General features: G+C 51.1%; 1 protein-coding gene across 14 annotated transcripts in view; it reads left to right on the top strand.

The window, feature by feature from the left end:
• The window catches only part of SPATA13 (spermatogenesis associated 13), a 349273-nt gene that overhangs the window by 327587 nt on the left and 4488 nt on the right, over positions 1-17198 (top strand). For 13 of the 14 annotated variants that reach the window (XM_045041159.1, XM_045041126.1, XM_045041265.1 and 10 more), the window contains 8 exons: positions 634-770; positions 1914-2093; positions 2691-2876; positions 4802-4981; positions 7126-7358; positions 10615-10744; positions 12483-12855; positions 15333-15407. In XM_045041159.1, the coding sequence (XP_044897094.1) occupies positions 634-770; positions 1914-2093; positions 2691-2876; positions 4802-4981; positions 7126-7358; positions 10615-10744; positions 12483-12855; positions 15333-15407 (1494 nt within the window). Of the gene's footprint in view, positions 1-633; positions 771-1913; positions 2094-2690; positions 2877-4801; positions 4982-7125; positions 7359-10614; positions 10745-12482; positions 12856-15332; positions 15408-15691; positions 16749-17198 lie in introns of those variants that run through there. The other variant, XM_045041193.1, reaches the window with a different exon arrangement.

Here is a 17198-nt window from a genome sequence, read left to right as displayed (position 1 = left end):
TGGATGACAGATTAATTAGCCACCAGGAGACTACCTCACTGCGGGGGAGTGGGGGGGGGGGTGGTCTGAATGCCAAGGTGGGCGGTCCCAAGCGCTATACCCTCCTTAAAAGGTCTTTCTCTCTTTTTTGGCAAAGGTGCGGTACCTAATTCCGCACTCCGATGTTATGAGTTCGAGCCCTTTCACATTGTAGGCACTTGGAGAGAACGACTGCGGGTCTCCACTTAGGACACCATCAACACCTTTTGATTTTAGTAGCACCACTGCCTTGCAGGTGAAAGACGGAGGCAGAACACTTTATTGATATTTTTTATGTCTCCTTTGGAGCACAAGTTGCCAGCCAGATGACACACAGTTCACTCACCATCCTTACCCGCAAAGTAATGCCGTGTGCGAGTGTTGGCGGTGCCCTCTGAGCCGTTCTCATCCCCACTTCCCGTAACCCTCGACCTCAGCTCTTACTTAGCACGGCGTCTACTTGGGGATTAATAGATCTATACACATCTTCTCATGATTTCTCTTTCTGGGGAAGACGCAAATGATTACTTCCCCTTGGGAGTACTGTTCTCAGAGGTCATTTAGTTTGCCTTCGCCGTGTTTTTTAAACCGTAAACCGTGCCATTTCTTTCTCAGTCTCTTCAGATGGAGGTACCGAGTCCTCTGCCTTAGTGGATGACAACGGCAGCGAGGAGGATTACAGCTATGAAGACATCTGTCAGGCCAACCCCAGATACCTCCAGCCGGGCGGGGAACAGCTGGCCATCAACGAGGTACTGGAATCGCACACAACAATGGCGGGTCTTGGAGACCCGACTCTCAGGGTATACGGTCACTTCAGACTTGGCCCTCTTGATTCTTTCTCGCTAAACCTATTCCCAGACCTAGAACTCTGATATCGTGGCATTTTCAAAGACAACGTATGTGACTAAGTTTTCTAGATAACCAGAGCTCTCATGTTGCTCTAAGTCATAAGGGCGGCAGTCATCAGTGTTTGGATAGTGCTGTTCGGAAATGCTCTTCCTTACGTTATCCCAGAAAGATCTCACAGCCGATCGCAGAGGTAGATGTTATAATTACTACCCGTATTTTAATACACACTCAGAGACTAAGAGGCCGCAACGCTTGCTAGCAAATGGCAGACCTGAAATTAGCCACGTATTTCTTACTACACATTTGGTGTTCTTTCCACCACTGGGCATCTGCAGCTCCTTTTATGGAACTCTTTCTAGAAGACACCCCTGGCTTTGGGAGTTGTTGACCAGAGTGCATGGAATGTCACTTCTCAATGAGTTAGCGTCTCCATTAGTAATACCGGTTGTTGCTGTAGAAGATGACAGTGTCCCTGGGAGCTGAGAGGACCCACAGCCACCTGCCCCTATGGCCGACTAACAGATGAGCTGTGTCTGTTCCTGGCTTTTTAAATTAGCTGTTAAATATCTGGAGACCACGCTGTGTCCTCTTTAATTGTAGTAGACTATCAAGTTAGATTAAAGTTTATTCAGACCATGAATGAAGTATGGAGAGTAATCTCTAGGTGAACCTGTGAGTGTCTTACTATAATGTATATACGTAACCATTGGAGGCTTGGTTCTGTGTTATCTAGTTTGCTCAGAAACAGATAATTGCTTGGGGGCTGAAAATTCCGTAATTCATATTTGTTAGATAACTGATGTACAGGTAAGTGAGCCGTTTTAATACTTCCTTGGGAAAAAAAAAATAGATACGGGGTTTCCTTTAGGAACATATGAGAGACACCCACCTGATTTTCCCTGATAAGGAAACTCATTCTGTACAACACTCAAGCACTAAGGACTGACCTGGAGTCAGCAGTATGTACAGAGAAGCAGCGGAAGATGTCTGTGTCCCCTCATCTGTCCGCCGCAGTTTGCGCTAAGCACGTGTCCCCATTGCAGCTGATCAGCGATGGCAGTGTGGTCTGCGCAGAGGCCCTATGGGACCACGTGACCATGGACGACCAGGAACTGGGCTTCAAGGCAGGAGATGTCATCCAGGTTCTGGAAGCCTCTAACAAGGACTGGTGGTGGGGCCGGAGTGAAGACAAGGAAGCCTGGTTCCCCGCAAGCTTTGTCAGAGTAAGTGTGGCGCTTTCCCCTTCCCACAGCTGCCTGTGGGGGGCGGCAGAGCTGCGTCCAGCTCAAGCCCGCTCTCTACAGGCTCAGTTTTTTGTCGTGACGTTATTTTACTTATTTTTTAATTTTTTAAATGTTTGTTTATTTTTGAGAGTGAGTGAGCGAGCGTGAGTGGGGGAGGGGCAGAGAGAGAGGGAGACAGAATCCGAAGCAGGCTCCAGGCTCCGAGCTGTCAGCACAGAGCCCGGTGTGGGGCCCGAACTCACGGACCACGAAGATCATGATCTGAGCTGCAGTCGGACACTTAACTGACTGAGCCACCCAGGCGCCCCTCTTTGTAATCATTTTAATGAAACCTTTCAGAAATTAGATGGGTTGAAGGAAAAATTTCAACCATGGTCAACTAACTGTGGCATTGCTGCCATGGTTTGAGCCTCCGGCCCAGCCGTGGCCCTGCCAAGTACATGAAGACGTAGCCTAGGACCAGGCTGCCTTCCTAACCAGCTGTGGAGAAGTGGAAACCTGGGGTGGGGGGGACCTTCTGCCTGCTTCTGGCGCCGCCTCCCCCCGAGTCACCTGTCACCTGTGTGTGGCCCGCAGTTGCGTGTCAATCAGGAAGAGCTGTCGGAGAATTCCAGCAGCACCCAGGGTGAGGAGCAGGAGGAGGATGCCGGCAAGAACCACCACAGACACTTGGAGAGCAAGCACCAGATGAGGACCAATGTCATCCAGGAGATCATGAACACTGAGCGGGTGTACATCAAGCACCTCAAGGACATCTGTGAGGTAAGACCCCGGACCCCGCGGCCTCCCCCAGCTTGTCTGTGGGATATGCCCGTGTGGTTTTCTTCTGTCCCCAGTCAGACACACTTCTCTGTAGCCCTCACTTTTCCTCCCGTCTGTCCGTGCGGCCCCTGCACGGACTGCACCCTCATTAAATACTTGTCTGCCTTGTTGAGCATCAGTGGCCCCCTGCTGTAGTCAGCTTTCTTTCCTACACTCTCAGGACTGACATCCTGAGGTTATTCAGAGCGAATGATTTTCTGCCTTTTAATTTTATTTATTTATCTATCTATTTACTTATTTATTTGAGAGAGAGAGAGAGAGAGAGAGAGAGCAAGCAGGGAGAGGGGCACAGAGAATCTCTTAAGCAGGCTCTGTGCTCAGCACGGAGCCCGACGCGGGGCTCGATCTCACAACCCTGGGATCGGGACCTGGGCTGAAATCAGAGTAGGACGCTCAACCGACTGAGCCACCCAGGCGCCCCCAGAGTGAATGACTTTCAGAGGAGGCAACACCCGTCGGGTGAAACCCACACGATTCCGCAAATGTGCGTCACTATTTACAATCCCGCTACATCTAATCGCTGTCTCACAGATTAGGTTCTCAGTCAGTCAGATGCAGACCAAAAAAAAAAAAAAAATTGGTTTTATCTAGTGATTTTCAAAGCCATATTCTGCAGTGTCATGGTAACTACTGTGTGATAAATTCTGTGTCTCCCACGATCCTCTGTGTTTTTGTGGATTTTGTATGACCATTACGCTCCACTGGTGTTGGCCCCATCTCGTTCCCGCTGGCCTGGCCCTGAATGCTGAGTGCTGCACTCTCAGTTCAGCTGTGAACATTTAGCACTAAAGACAAACACAAGGGAGACAAGTGCCCAGTGATTGGATTAGCTGGCCAGAGAAAGACTGAGCGATGTTTAGCTTTAACCATCTGTTCCCTAGAAGTTACGGGAGTTTTTTTAAAGTGCCATTTTAGGAAAATAAGTCATGTCTTAATAATTGTCGAGCTTTGACTTTGTGCCTTCCTTTGACCTGGATGAATTCCTACAAACACTCACCGGGCAGGTCCTACTACGCCTCCTATTACAGATGAGGAAACTGAGGCACAGAGAAAGTAAAGTGGTGGGGTTAGGATTTAAATCAGATGGGTCTGCCCTACAGCCTGTATCTTGAACCTTTACATTGTCTTTGTGTTAAAGTTCAGACCAAGTGGGCAGCAGTATGTATTTTATCATGTAGTCCGCTTAGGCTGTGTTATTACATGATGCTGATTTGGGGATAATTATTACACACATTTATGGCCTTTCCTTCCTTCCACACTAACTTCTACCCAAGCCATGGTACAACTAGGGTGTTGTACGTAGAGAATGAGTAGGGCTGTAATCGGGGCAGGCCTCGGATTAAAGATCTGCAGATCTGTGCTCTACATAGAAAGTAGGAAATGGTGGAATCCTTGGGTAAGATGTCCTTGGCTCTTTGCCATGACAGTGAGCCGGCTGCATGAGCCGTTCACCAAGCTGTGGCATTCTGTATTTGACAGGTCTTCTCAGCTGTGAAATGAAATTAGGGATGGGAGAATGATTATCGTAAGAGTTTAGAAAAAGTATGACAGTCCCAATGTTTGAGCCCTCATGTTTGAAACCCTGCAACTTTGCTTTATGAGTATAATCTGAAAACTTTATATAGTTTCTTGCCTCCTAAATCCAACCACATGCGCCTGTTGTTCTCTTTTCTTTTAAAAATATTCATAGCACACTGCAGTCGCGGAAGTGTGATTACCCCATCAGGGACCCATAGGGTAAAATAATTTTCTCTAATTAAAATCTACTCCAAGATAATGGCTTTGGGCCCAAAACACTGTATTATTCAAATAATTTCTGTGAATCTCCAAATTAATTTTTAAAAGTTTACTTCTCTGTTTCGCAGGGCTATATCCGACAGTGTCGCAAACACACGGGAATGTTCACTGTTGCGCAACTAGCCACCATTTTTGGAAACATTGAAGATATTTACAAATTCCAAAGAAAGTTCCTGAAAGACCTTGAGAAACAGTACAATAAAGAGGAACCTCATTTAAGTGAAATAGGATCCTGCTTTCTGCAACATGTATGTCACCTGTTACGTCTTATTAATCACATCCGGTCAAATAATTTTGAAATGTTTCTCCAATCTAGAAAGGAGTCCTTTTTTGTTCTGTTTTGTTTCTTGCTTTGTTTGCTGGATTAATTGCCTATGGAATGGAGATGTCAGTTGTAAATTAAGTTGCTTGGTTTATATGGTTAATCTTTACCTACATACCTCAAGATTTTAGAATCTTCCCACTTTTATGCAGTTTGGAGTTAGGGGGTTGTATTTGGAGTAATTTCTCATAGTCCCTCTCATAGTAACTATTATATGTTAATCACTCTTTTCAGGGTTTTCTTGTGTTAGCTTCTGTACTGCTATGACGTGGTAGGATTGATTATTTTGCCCATTTTCCAGATGCAGAAACTAGCCCAGAGAGCAAGTGACCCAAGGTCACACGTTTTTTTTTTTTTTGATGTTTGTTTATTTTTGAAAGAGAGAGAAAGCATGAGCAGGGGAGAGGGCAGAGAGAGAGGGAGACACAGAATCCGAAGCGGCTCCGAGCGGTCAGCACAGAGCGCAACGCGGGGCTTGAACTCACAAACCACGAGATCACGACCTGAGCGGAAGTCGGACGCTCGACCGACTGAGCCACCCAGGCGCCCCTCAAGGTCACACGTTAGTAAGGAGCAGGTGTAGGTTCAGACCGAGGTGTGCAGTTCTCAGACCCCTGCGTGGAACGCTGTAAGTACCTCAGAACAGTCTTGTGATGATGGCGTGAGCTTAATAACTGAGGATTCAGTGCCCCTGATCAATACTAACAGATTTCAGAGGAAGGAGACTTTATTCCCAGCCCAAACGGACACAATTATGGTAACAATAATAGCAGTGACAAAGCCAGCTCCTCAGGTAGCGCTTGCTGGGTACTGACCCCAGTGGCTATACAGAGGCAGCAGAACGGAAGCTGGTCCTCGGGTAGGTTGATTTTAAGTGGTTGAAGATAATGCCGTGGTGGCCACGCAGTGGGGAGCATCCGCCCCACGAGTGCACTGGGTCTGTTTGGGACTTGGTGAAAGGCCTGTTTGGCCAGAGCAGAAGGTTCCAAGAGAGAAGCTTCAGAGGTCGGTGAAGGTCAGGCTGCAGGGGGCAGGGCCTGATGAAGGCGAAGCCTCTGGGCGCGGCCTTGCGGGGAGAACGGGAGAAGCCACGCAAGGGGCGAGGTGGTGCTGGGGAGGGGTGACTGCAGTGGGCGTGTGGAAGGACAGACGTGGGCGTGGGGATTTCTGAGAACCAGCTGACGGAACTGGTCTTGGGGCGTCAGAACTGCCTGCAGGGCGCTGAGTCTCCAAGAATTAACAGGTGGGTGGGGAAAACCTTCTAGACTTCTGGGACACGGGAGTTGAGGCGTGTCGTGCTGGGCACAGACAAGTAGGAACTGCGGGGTGGGACACCACACAGCCGTGGGCAGGGCGGAGGACCGCGAGCGGGCAGCCTGGCCGCAGTGGCTGCGGCGGGGGGCTGTTCGGAGGTGGGGTGCGGAGGCCCTGGGAATGTGGAAGCAGGGGCAAGCCCTCGAGCACGGATAGGGGACTGACAGGGTGCCGCTCTGGGATCCGGGAGAGAAGCGCCGGCGTCCTGAGACCTTGGTGGCAAGCAGCCTCCAAGGGAGAAGTCCGGGAGAAAGGAAGGGAGCCGGGGGGCTCACGTGTGTGGGGACCAGGCGGTGGGGCGTTAGGGGGAGGACGTGCTGTGGGGGGAGCGGGTGGTGGCTTTGAATCCCCCCCTTGTGGTCACGGTCACAAGCCTGTGTGTCAGTGAAAGTAAAGAGGACGAGGGGGAGACAGACGGGACTTGGGAACAGCGCCTGCCTTTTCCTTGGAGCAGAGCTGGGGCGGAGATGACGGTGGCAGTGGGTGCTGCTCCCCTGCGGAAGCCCCGGGCCACCGTGAGACACCCCGTCAGGGTTCGACGAGGGGGGCTTCGAGTGGGGCCAGGGCACCGAGTCCTAGAGCAGCCCCCCCCACCCTCGGGCCCCTGCTCTGTAAGCGGCCCCTGCCTGCAGAGAAGACGCGGGCTTGCTGCATGAGAACAGGGCAGAATCGGGGTGCTCTCCGGGACGCCCCCTCGGACGGGGCCGCGCTCATCGCCAGCCCATAGCCTGACGCGGCTGTGCTTCCCCTTTCCAGCAAGAGGGCTTTGCCATCTACTCCGAGTACTGTAACAACCACCCGGGCGCCTGCGCGGAGCTGTCCCGCCTGATGAAGCAGGGCCGCTACCGACACTTCTTCGAAGCCTGCCGCCTGCTGCAGCAGATGATCGACATCGCCATCGACGGGTTCCTGCTGACGCCGGTGCAGAAGATCTGCAAGTACCCTCTGCAGCTGGCCGAGCTGCTCAAGTACACCACGCAGGAGCACAGGTGAGGGGCAGGTGCCTCTGGGGGACGTGCACCGGGGCCTGCACACCCCGGCCCCAGGGGGGCACCCGGGGCTTCGCGGAGTGGCGGTGACGGGCTGGCTCACGCGTCCTCTTGACGCTCTCGCTGAGTGTTGGGGAAGAAGCTGTCATGTCGCTTCGAACGTTCAAGATTACTCTGAAGTCTGAACTAGGGTCATCGAAGAGGCTCCAGAATATCTGTTCCTAGAGATGCTCAACATCATTATTAAGAATAATTCTTAAACCGTGTCATGAGCACACGGGGGTTTGTGTTGTCTGTTGGTCCTTATAACTCACGTATATCCTACAAATGCTCTTTTGTAGCTACTCAGTAGTTTATTTTAAATAAAGACATACACCGGCGTAACTTCAGTTTCGGAAACAGTCTGCTTCCCGTCCTATAGCAACTCACCCCCAGAGCGCTATCATGTGCTGCAAGGAGAAGTTACTTTACGGAAGGGTGAGGACTGCCAGAGTTTAAACCCTGAAAGAGTGGGGAATCTCGAGGGGACAGGGTAGTGTGTAGGGTCAGGTTGGAGAAGCATCCCCCCGAGGTCCCGTCTGGCTCTAAGCCCTTTCTTGCCCAGCCTGGGTGCTCACTCCGTCTCCATGATCCGTTCCACCCCGTACACCTTGCGCTTTGGAGCACGGGACTTCTCATCATGGTCACCCGAATGCTCCATTTCCTTGTCCCTAAGTTTGTCCCTAAGTTCTTCTGGGGGAGCTATTAACTTGCTACTTAACAGCAACTCACTGTTTTCCTGCATGTACAGAATAACGCATAACCGTGCTGTGATTATTTGTGAGATCTCACCCACTGGGTGTTGGAATGGGCATGCCGTTCTGTGCCACTCCCCAAGATGTGCAGGACCCAGCTGTGCGTGGTGCCTTTAAGTGGCACCGGTTGGGTTATTGCTGTGTTTTCACCAGGCCACAACCGGAATGCCAGCTGGATACCAAGGTTTTGGGATAAAGCTTGCTATTTTAGGTAAGACTCAAACCTCATTCCTGACATCCGTGTCACTGGTACAAAGCTTTCAGTGTACCTACCTGTAGCCCTTGAAAGGATGATCTGGAAAGGTTCTAGGATGCAGAGAGGGGGACAGGATTGTACCCAGAGGAAATCTGCCTTGCCAAACCACACAGTGCTGGCTTTTCACAGCTAACGGCTGCCCGGAGAGCAATCACATTCTCCCCGGCAGTGCCTGGCCCTGCAGGGTGTGCAGGATGGAGCCATCTTTTGTCCTGTCTGTTGCCGGACTCCTGTGGAGACATGGGGCTTGCAGAAGGAATCTTTTTACAATTAGAGTGGAAGGTGGAAAGAGAAAAAGAGCTGGGTTGCCAAACAATAGACCCTATAGACATGGATGTTAAAGAATTAAGATTAAAGGAATAAGAGAAAGGCGTTCATTGAAAGAGAGAAGAGAGCTATATCTATTTCTATTTCTATTTCTATTTCTGTTTCTATTTCTATTTCTGATGGGAAAATCAGAAAACTTGAGTGGAAGCAAAATAGCAAAGTTAAGAGAGCCACACATTTAAAGAAAATGTTCAAGAATGAAAACACACCGTGCTGAGGAACCAGAGAAAATAGATAAGAGTAAAAAGAGACATCTTGACAGACATGGGCAAGCAGATTGGCACGTTCTCAGGTGGGAAGTGTATGTCCGGAAGTCTGTACATCATCCTTCAACAGTTGGTTTTTCTCTTCTAGGGGCCTTTCTCACTGTGAGGCATTTGTGTATTTTGGCTACTACCCTCCCCCCCCCCCAAATCCTTTTAAATTTTTTTTTTTTTAACGTTTATTTATTTTTGGGACAGAGAGAGACAGAGCATGAACAGGGGAGGGGCAGAGAGAGAGGGAGACACAGAATCTGAAACAGGCTCCAGGCTCCGAGCCATCAGCCCAGAGCCCGACGCCGGGCTCGAATTCACGGACCGCGAGATCGTGACCTGGCTGAAGTCGGACGCTTAACCGACTGCGCCACCCAGGCGCCCCCAAATCCTTTTAAAGGAAATGACAGAAGGCCCATTTCCCTGTCTTCATTCAATAAAACAAAACAAAACAAAAAAAAACCAAAACCATTGCGTTCTGCCTCTCTCCTAGGATTGACAGAAAATCTTGTAGGAAAAAATGCACAATAGTTCTGTGCACTCTTCTTCGCTGCCTGAGGCCTGGGGTGAGTGGTGGCTCCCACTATCTTGGCAGCCCCCTTGTATCTGTCCGGGTCTTCCGTCGGGCCCCACCTCTGAGTGTGAACGGGCCTGTTTAGAGACAGCGAGGTCTGCCTTGCGGGGGAGTGCCCAGGGACTTCCCAGGAGTGGAGTTTCATTGTGTTTGCTAAATAAACAAGAGTCTGCTTCCAAGGCTTTCTTGTCCTGACTGTGCAGGAGGATCTGAATTCGGTGCAACTGAGATCCAAAGGCTCCGTCTATCCCATGAGACACAGGAACGTGCCAGAAAGTGAAGAATTCAGCTCATTAGCTGGATGATTGGTTTCCATGTCCCCAAATTATTAATGCCGAGCAAACTGGAATGTAAAACTTCCCAACACTAGACGTGCCCTGCCCGAGTCTGTGTGTAGAGTATAGCTGTAATTTATTTTTCCAGTACCTCCGGTTTTAGAAACCTGGGGAACAGGAGCCTGTTCCAGGGAATATTTAGTTTGATCTGACTGCAGGATACGGAAGCACCAGAAATGAAGGTCGTTCAGTGAGGTGAATACGGTGTTAGCGCTTACATGACACCACGTCCCACTTCTGTGGCTCATGTCCCCTTTGTGTCCTTTCCTGAATATCATCACAGATGAGGCTCAGAGCGGATAATTAGTCTCGAGAATGGTTACTGATTGTTAAAGTACTTTATATAGCAAAACTGGCTGTAAGAGAACCAAAGCAATAATAAAGACTGTCCTTTCTTTACTGATGAAAATAATCTATTGTCACTGTGACTAAAACTTACTTCTTGTGGCATTCACTTTCATTCATTGCGATTTCTGGGAAATGAATGAAAACATTCTTATCCCAAAGAATTCTGGATTGCATTCGGTCAGCTCCCTTAACCTATGGAGACTGTAGTCTATTCATAGAGGAAAAAGAAAAAGGGAACAATGGCCGTTATTTAGATGCCACGTCGTCTAGACTGTTGGTATACAAATCAGGGTTGGGGGGCATGACTTTGTCAGTCTGCCTTTGCAGGTTTCAGGTTATGTGGCTAACATGAACCTCCTGCTTTACAGTGATTACAACAATATAAAGGCAGCCTACGAAGCCATGAAGAACGTAGCCTGTTTGATCAATGAGCGCAAGCGCAGGCTGGAAAGCATAGACAAGATAGCACGGTGGCAGGTGTCCATCGTGGGCTGGGAGGTAAGTGCGAACCCCTTCCCGCACCTGCTACGCCGCCCAGCACTGTGCACCCCCTCCCTCACTCTGGTCTAGTTTGATGCCATACTTGAGCATCCTGTGATTGACTCTTCATATTCTTGGCTTTAATGGTGTCTGTATTTTGAGGCACGTGCTTGACCTTAACAGTCAGCTACTTGACGCCTCACCTGCACCAAGAAGTCAACTCTGAAGAGTGTCTGTAATTCATTTATTGTTTACGCTGTCTCTCCTGCTAGGAAGTACGCTCCATGAAAGCAAACGGAGAACCCTTAAAATACACAATATAGCGTGGTAGGAGTACGGACTCCGGACTCACACTGCGTGCGTCCGAACTGGTCTTGATCTGGGCAAGATCAATATTTTCATCCATAAGGTGGGGTTGAAAACACTACCTGCCTCACAGGGCTGTTGTGAGGATCGTCTAAGACGGTGGTAAACGCAGTCCTTGGCACACCCTGGAAGAATGGTCTAGCGTGCGTATTTATTTATAAACACAACAACCACAGCAGCGTCTGGCACTGCTCTAAGCCGTTTTTATATGTGAACTCATTTCATCCTCTCAGTGACCCTATGAGGTAGGGACTGCTGTGGCCTCCACTGAACTGATAGGGAACGGAAACACGCAGGGGTAGGGAGCTGGCTCAAGGCCACACAGCCGGAGAGTGGCAGACCCGGATTCCAATGTAGTCAGGCAGCCTGGCTTCAGAGCGCGTGCTGGTGACCGCTAGACCCTATGGCGGTCATTAAGAACGATCAGCTGGTGCTGTTCCGATTGTGTTTAGACCAAGTGAGATTCGTCCTACATCAAATTGATTGGTCAGAACACACTGTCCCGAAGGATTAAGAAAGTTTGGATGGAGAAGTTAGGTTTTTAACTAAGGTAGGTGATGGCCATGAACGTTGGAAAGAGATACTTCTATTTCAGGGGTCGTAGAGACTTGTGGAGCTTGGATGGGCCCCCAGACATCACTGTGTTTAACTCTCTTACTTTGTAAGTGCAGAATCTGGGGCACAGAATTGCTGTAGGCAAGTAAGTAGAACTGTTTTGGAGTCAAGATTTTCTGCCTCCACAAAATGTTGTGTGTGACCGGGACTGAAGGAGAATAAAAATCTTAGAGACCAAAGGCCGGTGTCGTACCCAATACCATAAAGGTACATTGGGTTAGACCCAACCTAATACTGTAAAGGTGTATTTTTCCTTGTGTTCTTGGACTGTGGCATTGAGGGGATAATTTCTTGTCAGAAGTTCACCGATCTCTGGTTGGCAGTTTGCCACGTGGCCTTTTGTTTCCAAGGTCCGAAGCTAGTTTTTATTCTGGGAGCCGCTGTGTATACCAGACGGGAAGGCCCGAGCCCCAGGGTCGGTAGCGCAGAGTTCCCACCCGTAGGAAGCCTCTGTGGTGCCCTTCTTCTCCCAGGAGCAGCCATTTCAGGCGGGGTGGAGTCTAGTGACCCAGCACATTTGCCACCGGGAATACACCTCACAACACAGAGACGCCGTAACATTTCCCGCTGAGTAGGAGGTAAAGAAAGGAAATTTCACACACAGGGAGACGAACAGCCCGAGATTCACGTGGCCTCTTGAGCCCCGCCGACCCGCGGACGGGTCTCCTGTGACTGGAAGGTCCGAGAACAGACCGTGTCAGGAGCTCTTCCTGTCTCCGTGACGCGTGAAGGAATGGGGATGGGGAGACCGTGAACTGTGTTTTCCTCCCTCCAGGGGCTGGATATCCTCGAGCGGAGCTCGGAACTGATCCACTCCGGGGAGCTGACCCAGGTCAGCAGGCACGGCAAGAGCCAGCAGCGGACGTTCTTCCTGTTTGACCACCAGCTGGTGTCGTGCAAGAAGGACCTGCTGCGCAGGGACGTGCTCTACTACCGAGGCCGCACGGACATGGACGAGGTGCGGCTCGTGGACCTGGCGGACGGGCGGGACAAGGACTGGAACCTCAGCGTGAAGAACGCCTTCAAGCTCGTCAGCAAAACCACCGACGAGGTTCACCTGTTCTGTGCCAAGAAGCAGGAAGACAAGGCGAGGTGGCTGCAGGCCTGCGGCGACGAGAGGAGGCGCGTGCGGGAGGACCGCGAGATGGGTGAGCGGCGCCTCTGCCCTCCCGCCCCAGCCGCGTCCCCCCCCTCCCCCCCCCGCCCAGCGGTCAGGTCTTCCCCGCCCCCCCGCCCCCCCCCCCCCCCGGGGTCAAGTAGCCCCCTTGCAGAAAAGAAGCGGGATCTGCAAATCCCGAATACGGTCGACCCCACGCACAGTCAGAAGCCCGCGTGTTAACTCTTGACGACTGATAGCCTGCTGCTGACCGCAGGGCCTTACGGCTAACGTAGTCGATTAACACACGTACGGAGGTTGTGCCGTTTAATCCCAAGATGTGGATACTGTTGCTATACCCATTACTATAGGCGAGGAAACTGAGGCTCAAGGCACTTGCCCACTCTTCTAGCCTGACCGCTTAGCATTTAAAGCCAGCTCGGTGTCACCCCGAGACTGGGCCACACTCTGGTGACTGTCATCCAGGCCATGAGAAATACCGGATGATCCTCGAGGCCGCCTCTTCAGGTGTACCTTTAAAGCACTTTAAATTTACCTTGCTGCCCTAGTCCATTCAGACCCAAGACCTTGGCCCACCTGTTTCCCCATCTCTCTCGTGCATGAAGCTGAGGACCGTGCACCCTGTCCTACGGTTCAGGCACTGCTTCCTCCTGTCGCCCTTACCGTCCCAGGGTCTGCTCGCCTCCAGGTACTGATTAGCCCTAAAAGCCGGAAACTGTCAGGCCCGGTCTGTAAGCCCAAGGTGCAGGGCCTTCCGAGCACATTAGGGTTTTGAGCACCAACTGTCGGACAGATGTCAGGATGCCACAGGGACCGGGGGCCTTAAAGGTGAGGTGGAATGAGGATATTCATCTCTGCAGCCCACGTAAGCCCAGACCGTAAAGGTTACGTAGTGCAGGACAGAAAAGCCACCCACTGCCGCGACGAAAGCTAGAGTGGAAACCTGGGCCTACCCCCGCCCTGTCCGTGTTCTACGGATCCGTGTTGTACCGATCCTAGGCTTCGCCACGGATCTGAATCTCACCCACAGGAGGGTGTGTGGGATCCTACGTTAGGGCAGGAAGGGGTTTAGGAGTCAGTCTGGCTCACTCACCATCAAGCAGGAATCTCCTCTGAAACACTGGACCTCAACCCCTAGTGACACCTGTAGCACTCGTCGCTCATAGGGGACCCCTTCCGCTAAGTGGACGTCCCCCTCCTACCAGGAGGAAAGCTGCTTCCCAGCAGCTGCCATATATCGGTGCCACTTTTGCCTGGGGTCTCACTGGAGTGAGACTCCTCACTCTGTCATGCTGAGAACTCCTCAAATATTTGCAAAGATCCCAATTTTACCCGCCATGTAAGGTCATCTAGTGTAGGCCCTGACATCATTTGTAAGTTGGGATATTGCAGTTTCCCCTCAGATAGAACCAATATTGCAGGGGGCATCCTAAGCACGTCTCAACTCCGTCCCTTGACAGAAAGAAAGACGAGCCTTGATTTTATACCTTTCTCTAGTACACTGCTTCCCTTGTGGCTGGTCCTCAGAAGACGTGAATGAATGAGTGAACGAATGAATGAATGGATGGGGCACTCTGGGAGTCTCTGGACTGGGTGAATGTGGAATGAACGAGGGTGGCCCCGGGTCCTCGCCAGGCATGTTATGTTAGTCCAGTGCCTGTCACCTCATGTGTGGAGAGATCGGGGAGGTCCGCCATAAGGCAGGCTGGGCATGGAGGGCCGGAGTGGGGCAGAAGGCCCGTGCGGGTCCAGGAGCAGCAGAAGCCAGTGTGTGGCACCCGAGGGAGGGGTCAGGACCTGTCAGACGTCAGCTCGGTCAGGGAGCCACGGCCCAGGGAGCAGCCGGGAGCTGAGTGTGACGGCAGAGGCTGAGCCCTGATTTCCTTCTGCTGGGTGTAGAGCCTGCCTCCTGGAAGAAGCTTTCTTGCCGGCCTAGGAGCCAGCCTGACAGACTTGGCCCTCCTCCGTCCCTGGCCTTTGCTCTCTCTCCACGTCCTGCGTGCAGGGGCCTGCTGTTCCCCCCACCTCACCCACTCTGTGCAGACAGCGAACTTTACAGGGGAAGTTCAAGGCACGTGCTCTCGACAGTTGGGGTACAAAATCCAGTTCCCATTACGCAGATGTTCAAGGTGGAATCGCTCACTCGGCTTTCACAGCAGGTGGGCGAGTCGACCCTGGGACTCCTTCGATTTGCCCTCTCCTCCTAGGGCCTCACCCTGTATGGTTGTGATTTGGGTGACCCTACGTGGACATGCGTCTGGGTCTGCACAAGTGGTCTGTGTGTCGTTATTAACAGCACCCCATGTCACCCTTTAACGTGTCCTTGTAGGGAGCAGGTTATCCGAGTGTCCGTCCTGGGGACAGTCCTTGCTACTTCTCCATTTGTAAGCTTTTCAGTGTCCCTTGGTTCCTCAGGGAATGAGGTTTTTTGCTCCAGGTTATGGTTCTGGTTTTACTCTGCAGTGGTTTCACTTGTTTTGAATGTGTATCATGTCTTTCTAAATCCAGGAATGGAAATTTCAGAAAATCAAAAGAAACTCGCCATGCTAAATGCTCAAAAGGCAGGACACGGGAAGTCAAAGGGTAAGTTTTGAAGGACGCTTCGTCTCCCCATCTCCTTCGTGGGAATCGGTATCGGAACTCAGATCAAGGCGAGCGCCGCGGTGGTTAGCCCGCTGACGACCAGCCTTCAGTGAGGGGGAGGCGTACAGGTGATGGTACGGGTCTGTCAATCTGCATTTGCTTTTGAGTGTGAGTGTGTTTCAGTATTTGCCTACATTTGAATGTGAGCCTGTAAGATGTGTTCTGAATCGGTACCAAGAGCTTCTAGACCTCCGTCCTGAGGAGGTGCCGGCATTCTTCCCCAGGCCCGGCCAGTTCGCCAGTCTGAGGCAAGCCAACAGCTCCTGCGTGGTCTGGGCACGGCCGGAGGCAGTCTCCGGCCCCAAACTGCTCGTCAGTGCAGGCTGCATTCGAGTTTAGAGAAGAAAAACGGGCCTAAAAGTGCAGGATGTGAAGAGATGAGTTAGGAAGGCACGCCAGCCTGTTTCGAGCAGGGCCCCCCTGCCCTGCACGCGCTGTGAAATTAGCAGTGCTCAGGTCACGCCCGGGGGTCCCGATGTGCAGACAAAGATTTATTTTTACAGTGCGTGTGATACACATGATCTCGTCCAACAGGAATGAAATAATAAGGATTTTTATTCCAAAAATATTTGTCATGTTCTTAGAAACTTTTATTCGGGTCAACTTTTCTAAGAACGACGTGTCCTATAAATTGTGTCCCATTCAGTATGTTTGTAACTGAAAATGGGAAAACAAGACCCAGTTGAGCCCAGGACGGGCCAGGGGACTGGAAGATTTCATTACCAAAACAGCACTTAACCTTGCCATTGCCCGGCTGCTCCCTCCCCTCAAATGCAGACACCGTGCCCACCCCCCCCCCACCTTCCACTGACTTACAAATACCTTGAAGGCAGAAACACCTATTGTTTGTGAGCCTCTTCACTTGAGTGGCAGGTGACTAGTAAATATCACCTGTTAGAATCTGTTAGCTGCTGTCTTTCAGGAGCGCTGGCTCAGCAGCTGGGCACCCGGGCACCCCGAAAGGAAGGCACCTCTTATGTGGGAAGGCCGAGAGAGCCTCCTGGGCACCTGGGCACCCCGAAAGGAAGGCACCTCTTATGTGGGAAGGCCAGGAGAGCCTCCTGCCAGTCCAGACCAGGGCAAGGATGCCTTCTGCCCTGAGTCCTGGCTCCTTCGGGAACCCACGCTATTTCCTCCTGCCACGCTGACTTTCACAGTTAGCTTGTGATCTCGTAGCTAATTTTATTTTTAAAATTTTTTTTTCAACGTTTTTTATTTATGTTTGGGACAGAGAGACAGAGCATGAACGGGGGAGGGGCCGAGAGAGAGAGAGAGAGAGAGAGAGAGACACACACAGAATCGGAAACAGGCTCCAGGCTCTGAGCCATCAGCCCAGAGCCCGACGCAGGGCTCGAACTCACGGACCGCAAGATCGTGACCTGGCTGAAGTCGGACGCTTAACCAACTGCGCCACCCAGGCGCCCCCCCTTTTTTTTTTTTTTAAATTTTTTTTTTCAACGTTTTTTATTTATTTTTGGGACAGAGAGAGACAGAGCATGAACAGGGGAGGGGCCGAGAGAGAGAGAGACACAGAATCGGAAACAGGCTTCGTAGCTAATTTTAATAAGCCTTTTTCATTACCTCTGCGCAGATTGAAAACCCCTATCCCAATAAGACGCTTTCGATTTAGCAATTCAGTTCGGGGTCCCTGTTCTAAGCACATTCCTTATATTAGCTCACTTAGCTGTCATAGCAACCAGGAGGTGCTGTTATCCCCACTACAGATTTAGG

The sequence above is a fragment of the Felis catus genome, chromosome A1 (genome assembly GCF_018350175.1).
Source record: "Felis catus isolate Fca126 chromosome A1, F.catus_Fca126_mat1.0, whole genome shotgun sequence".
NCBI lineage: Eukaryota > Metazoa > Chordata > Mammalia > Carnivora > Felidae > Felis > Felis catus.
This window is presented reverse-complemented; position numbering and strand designations above follow the sequence as displayed.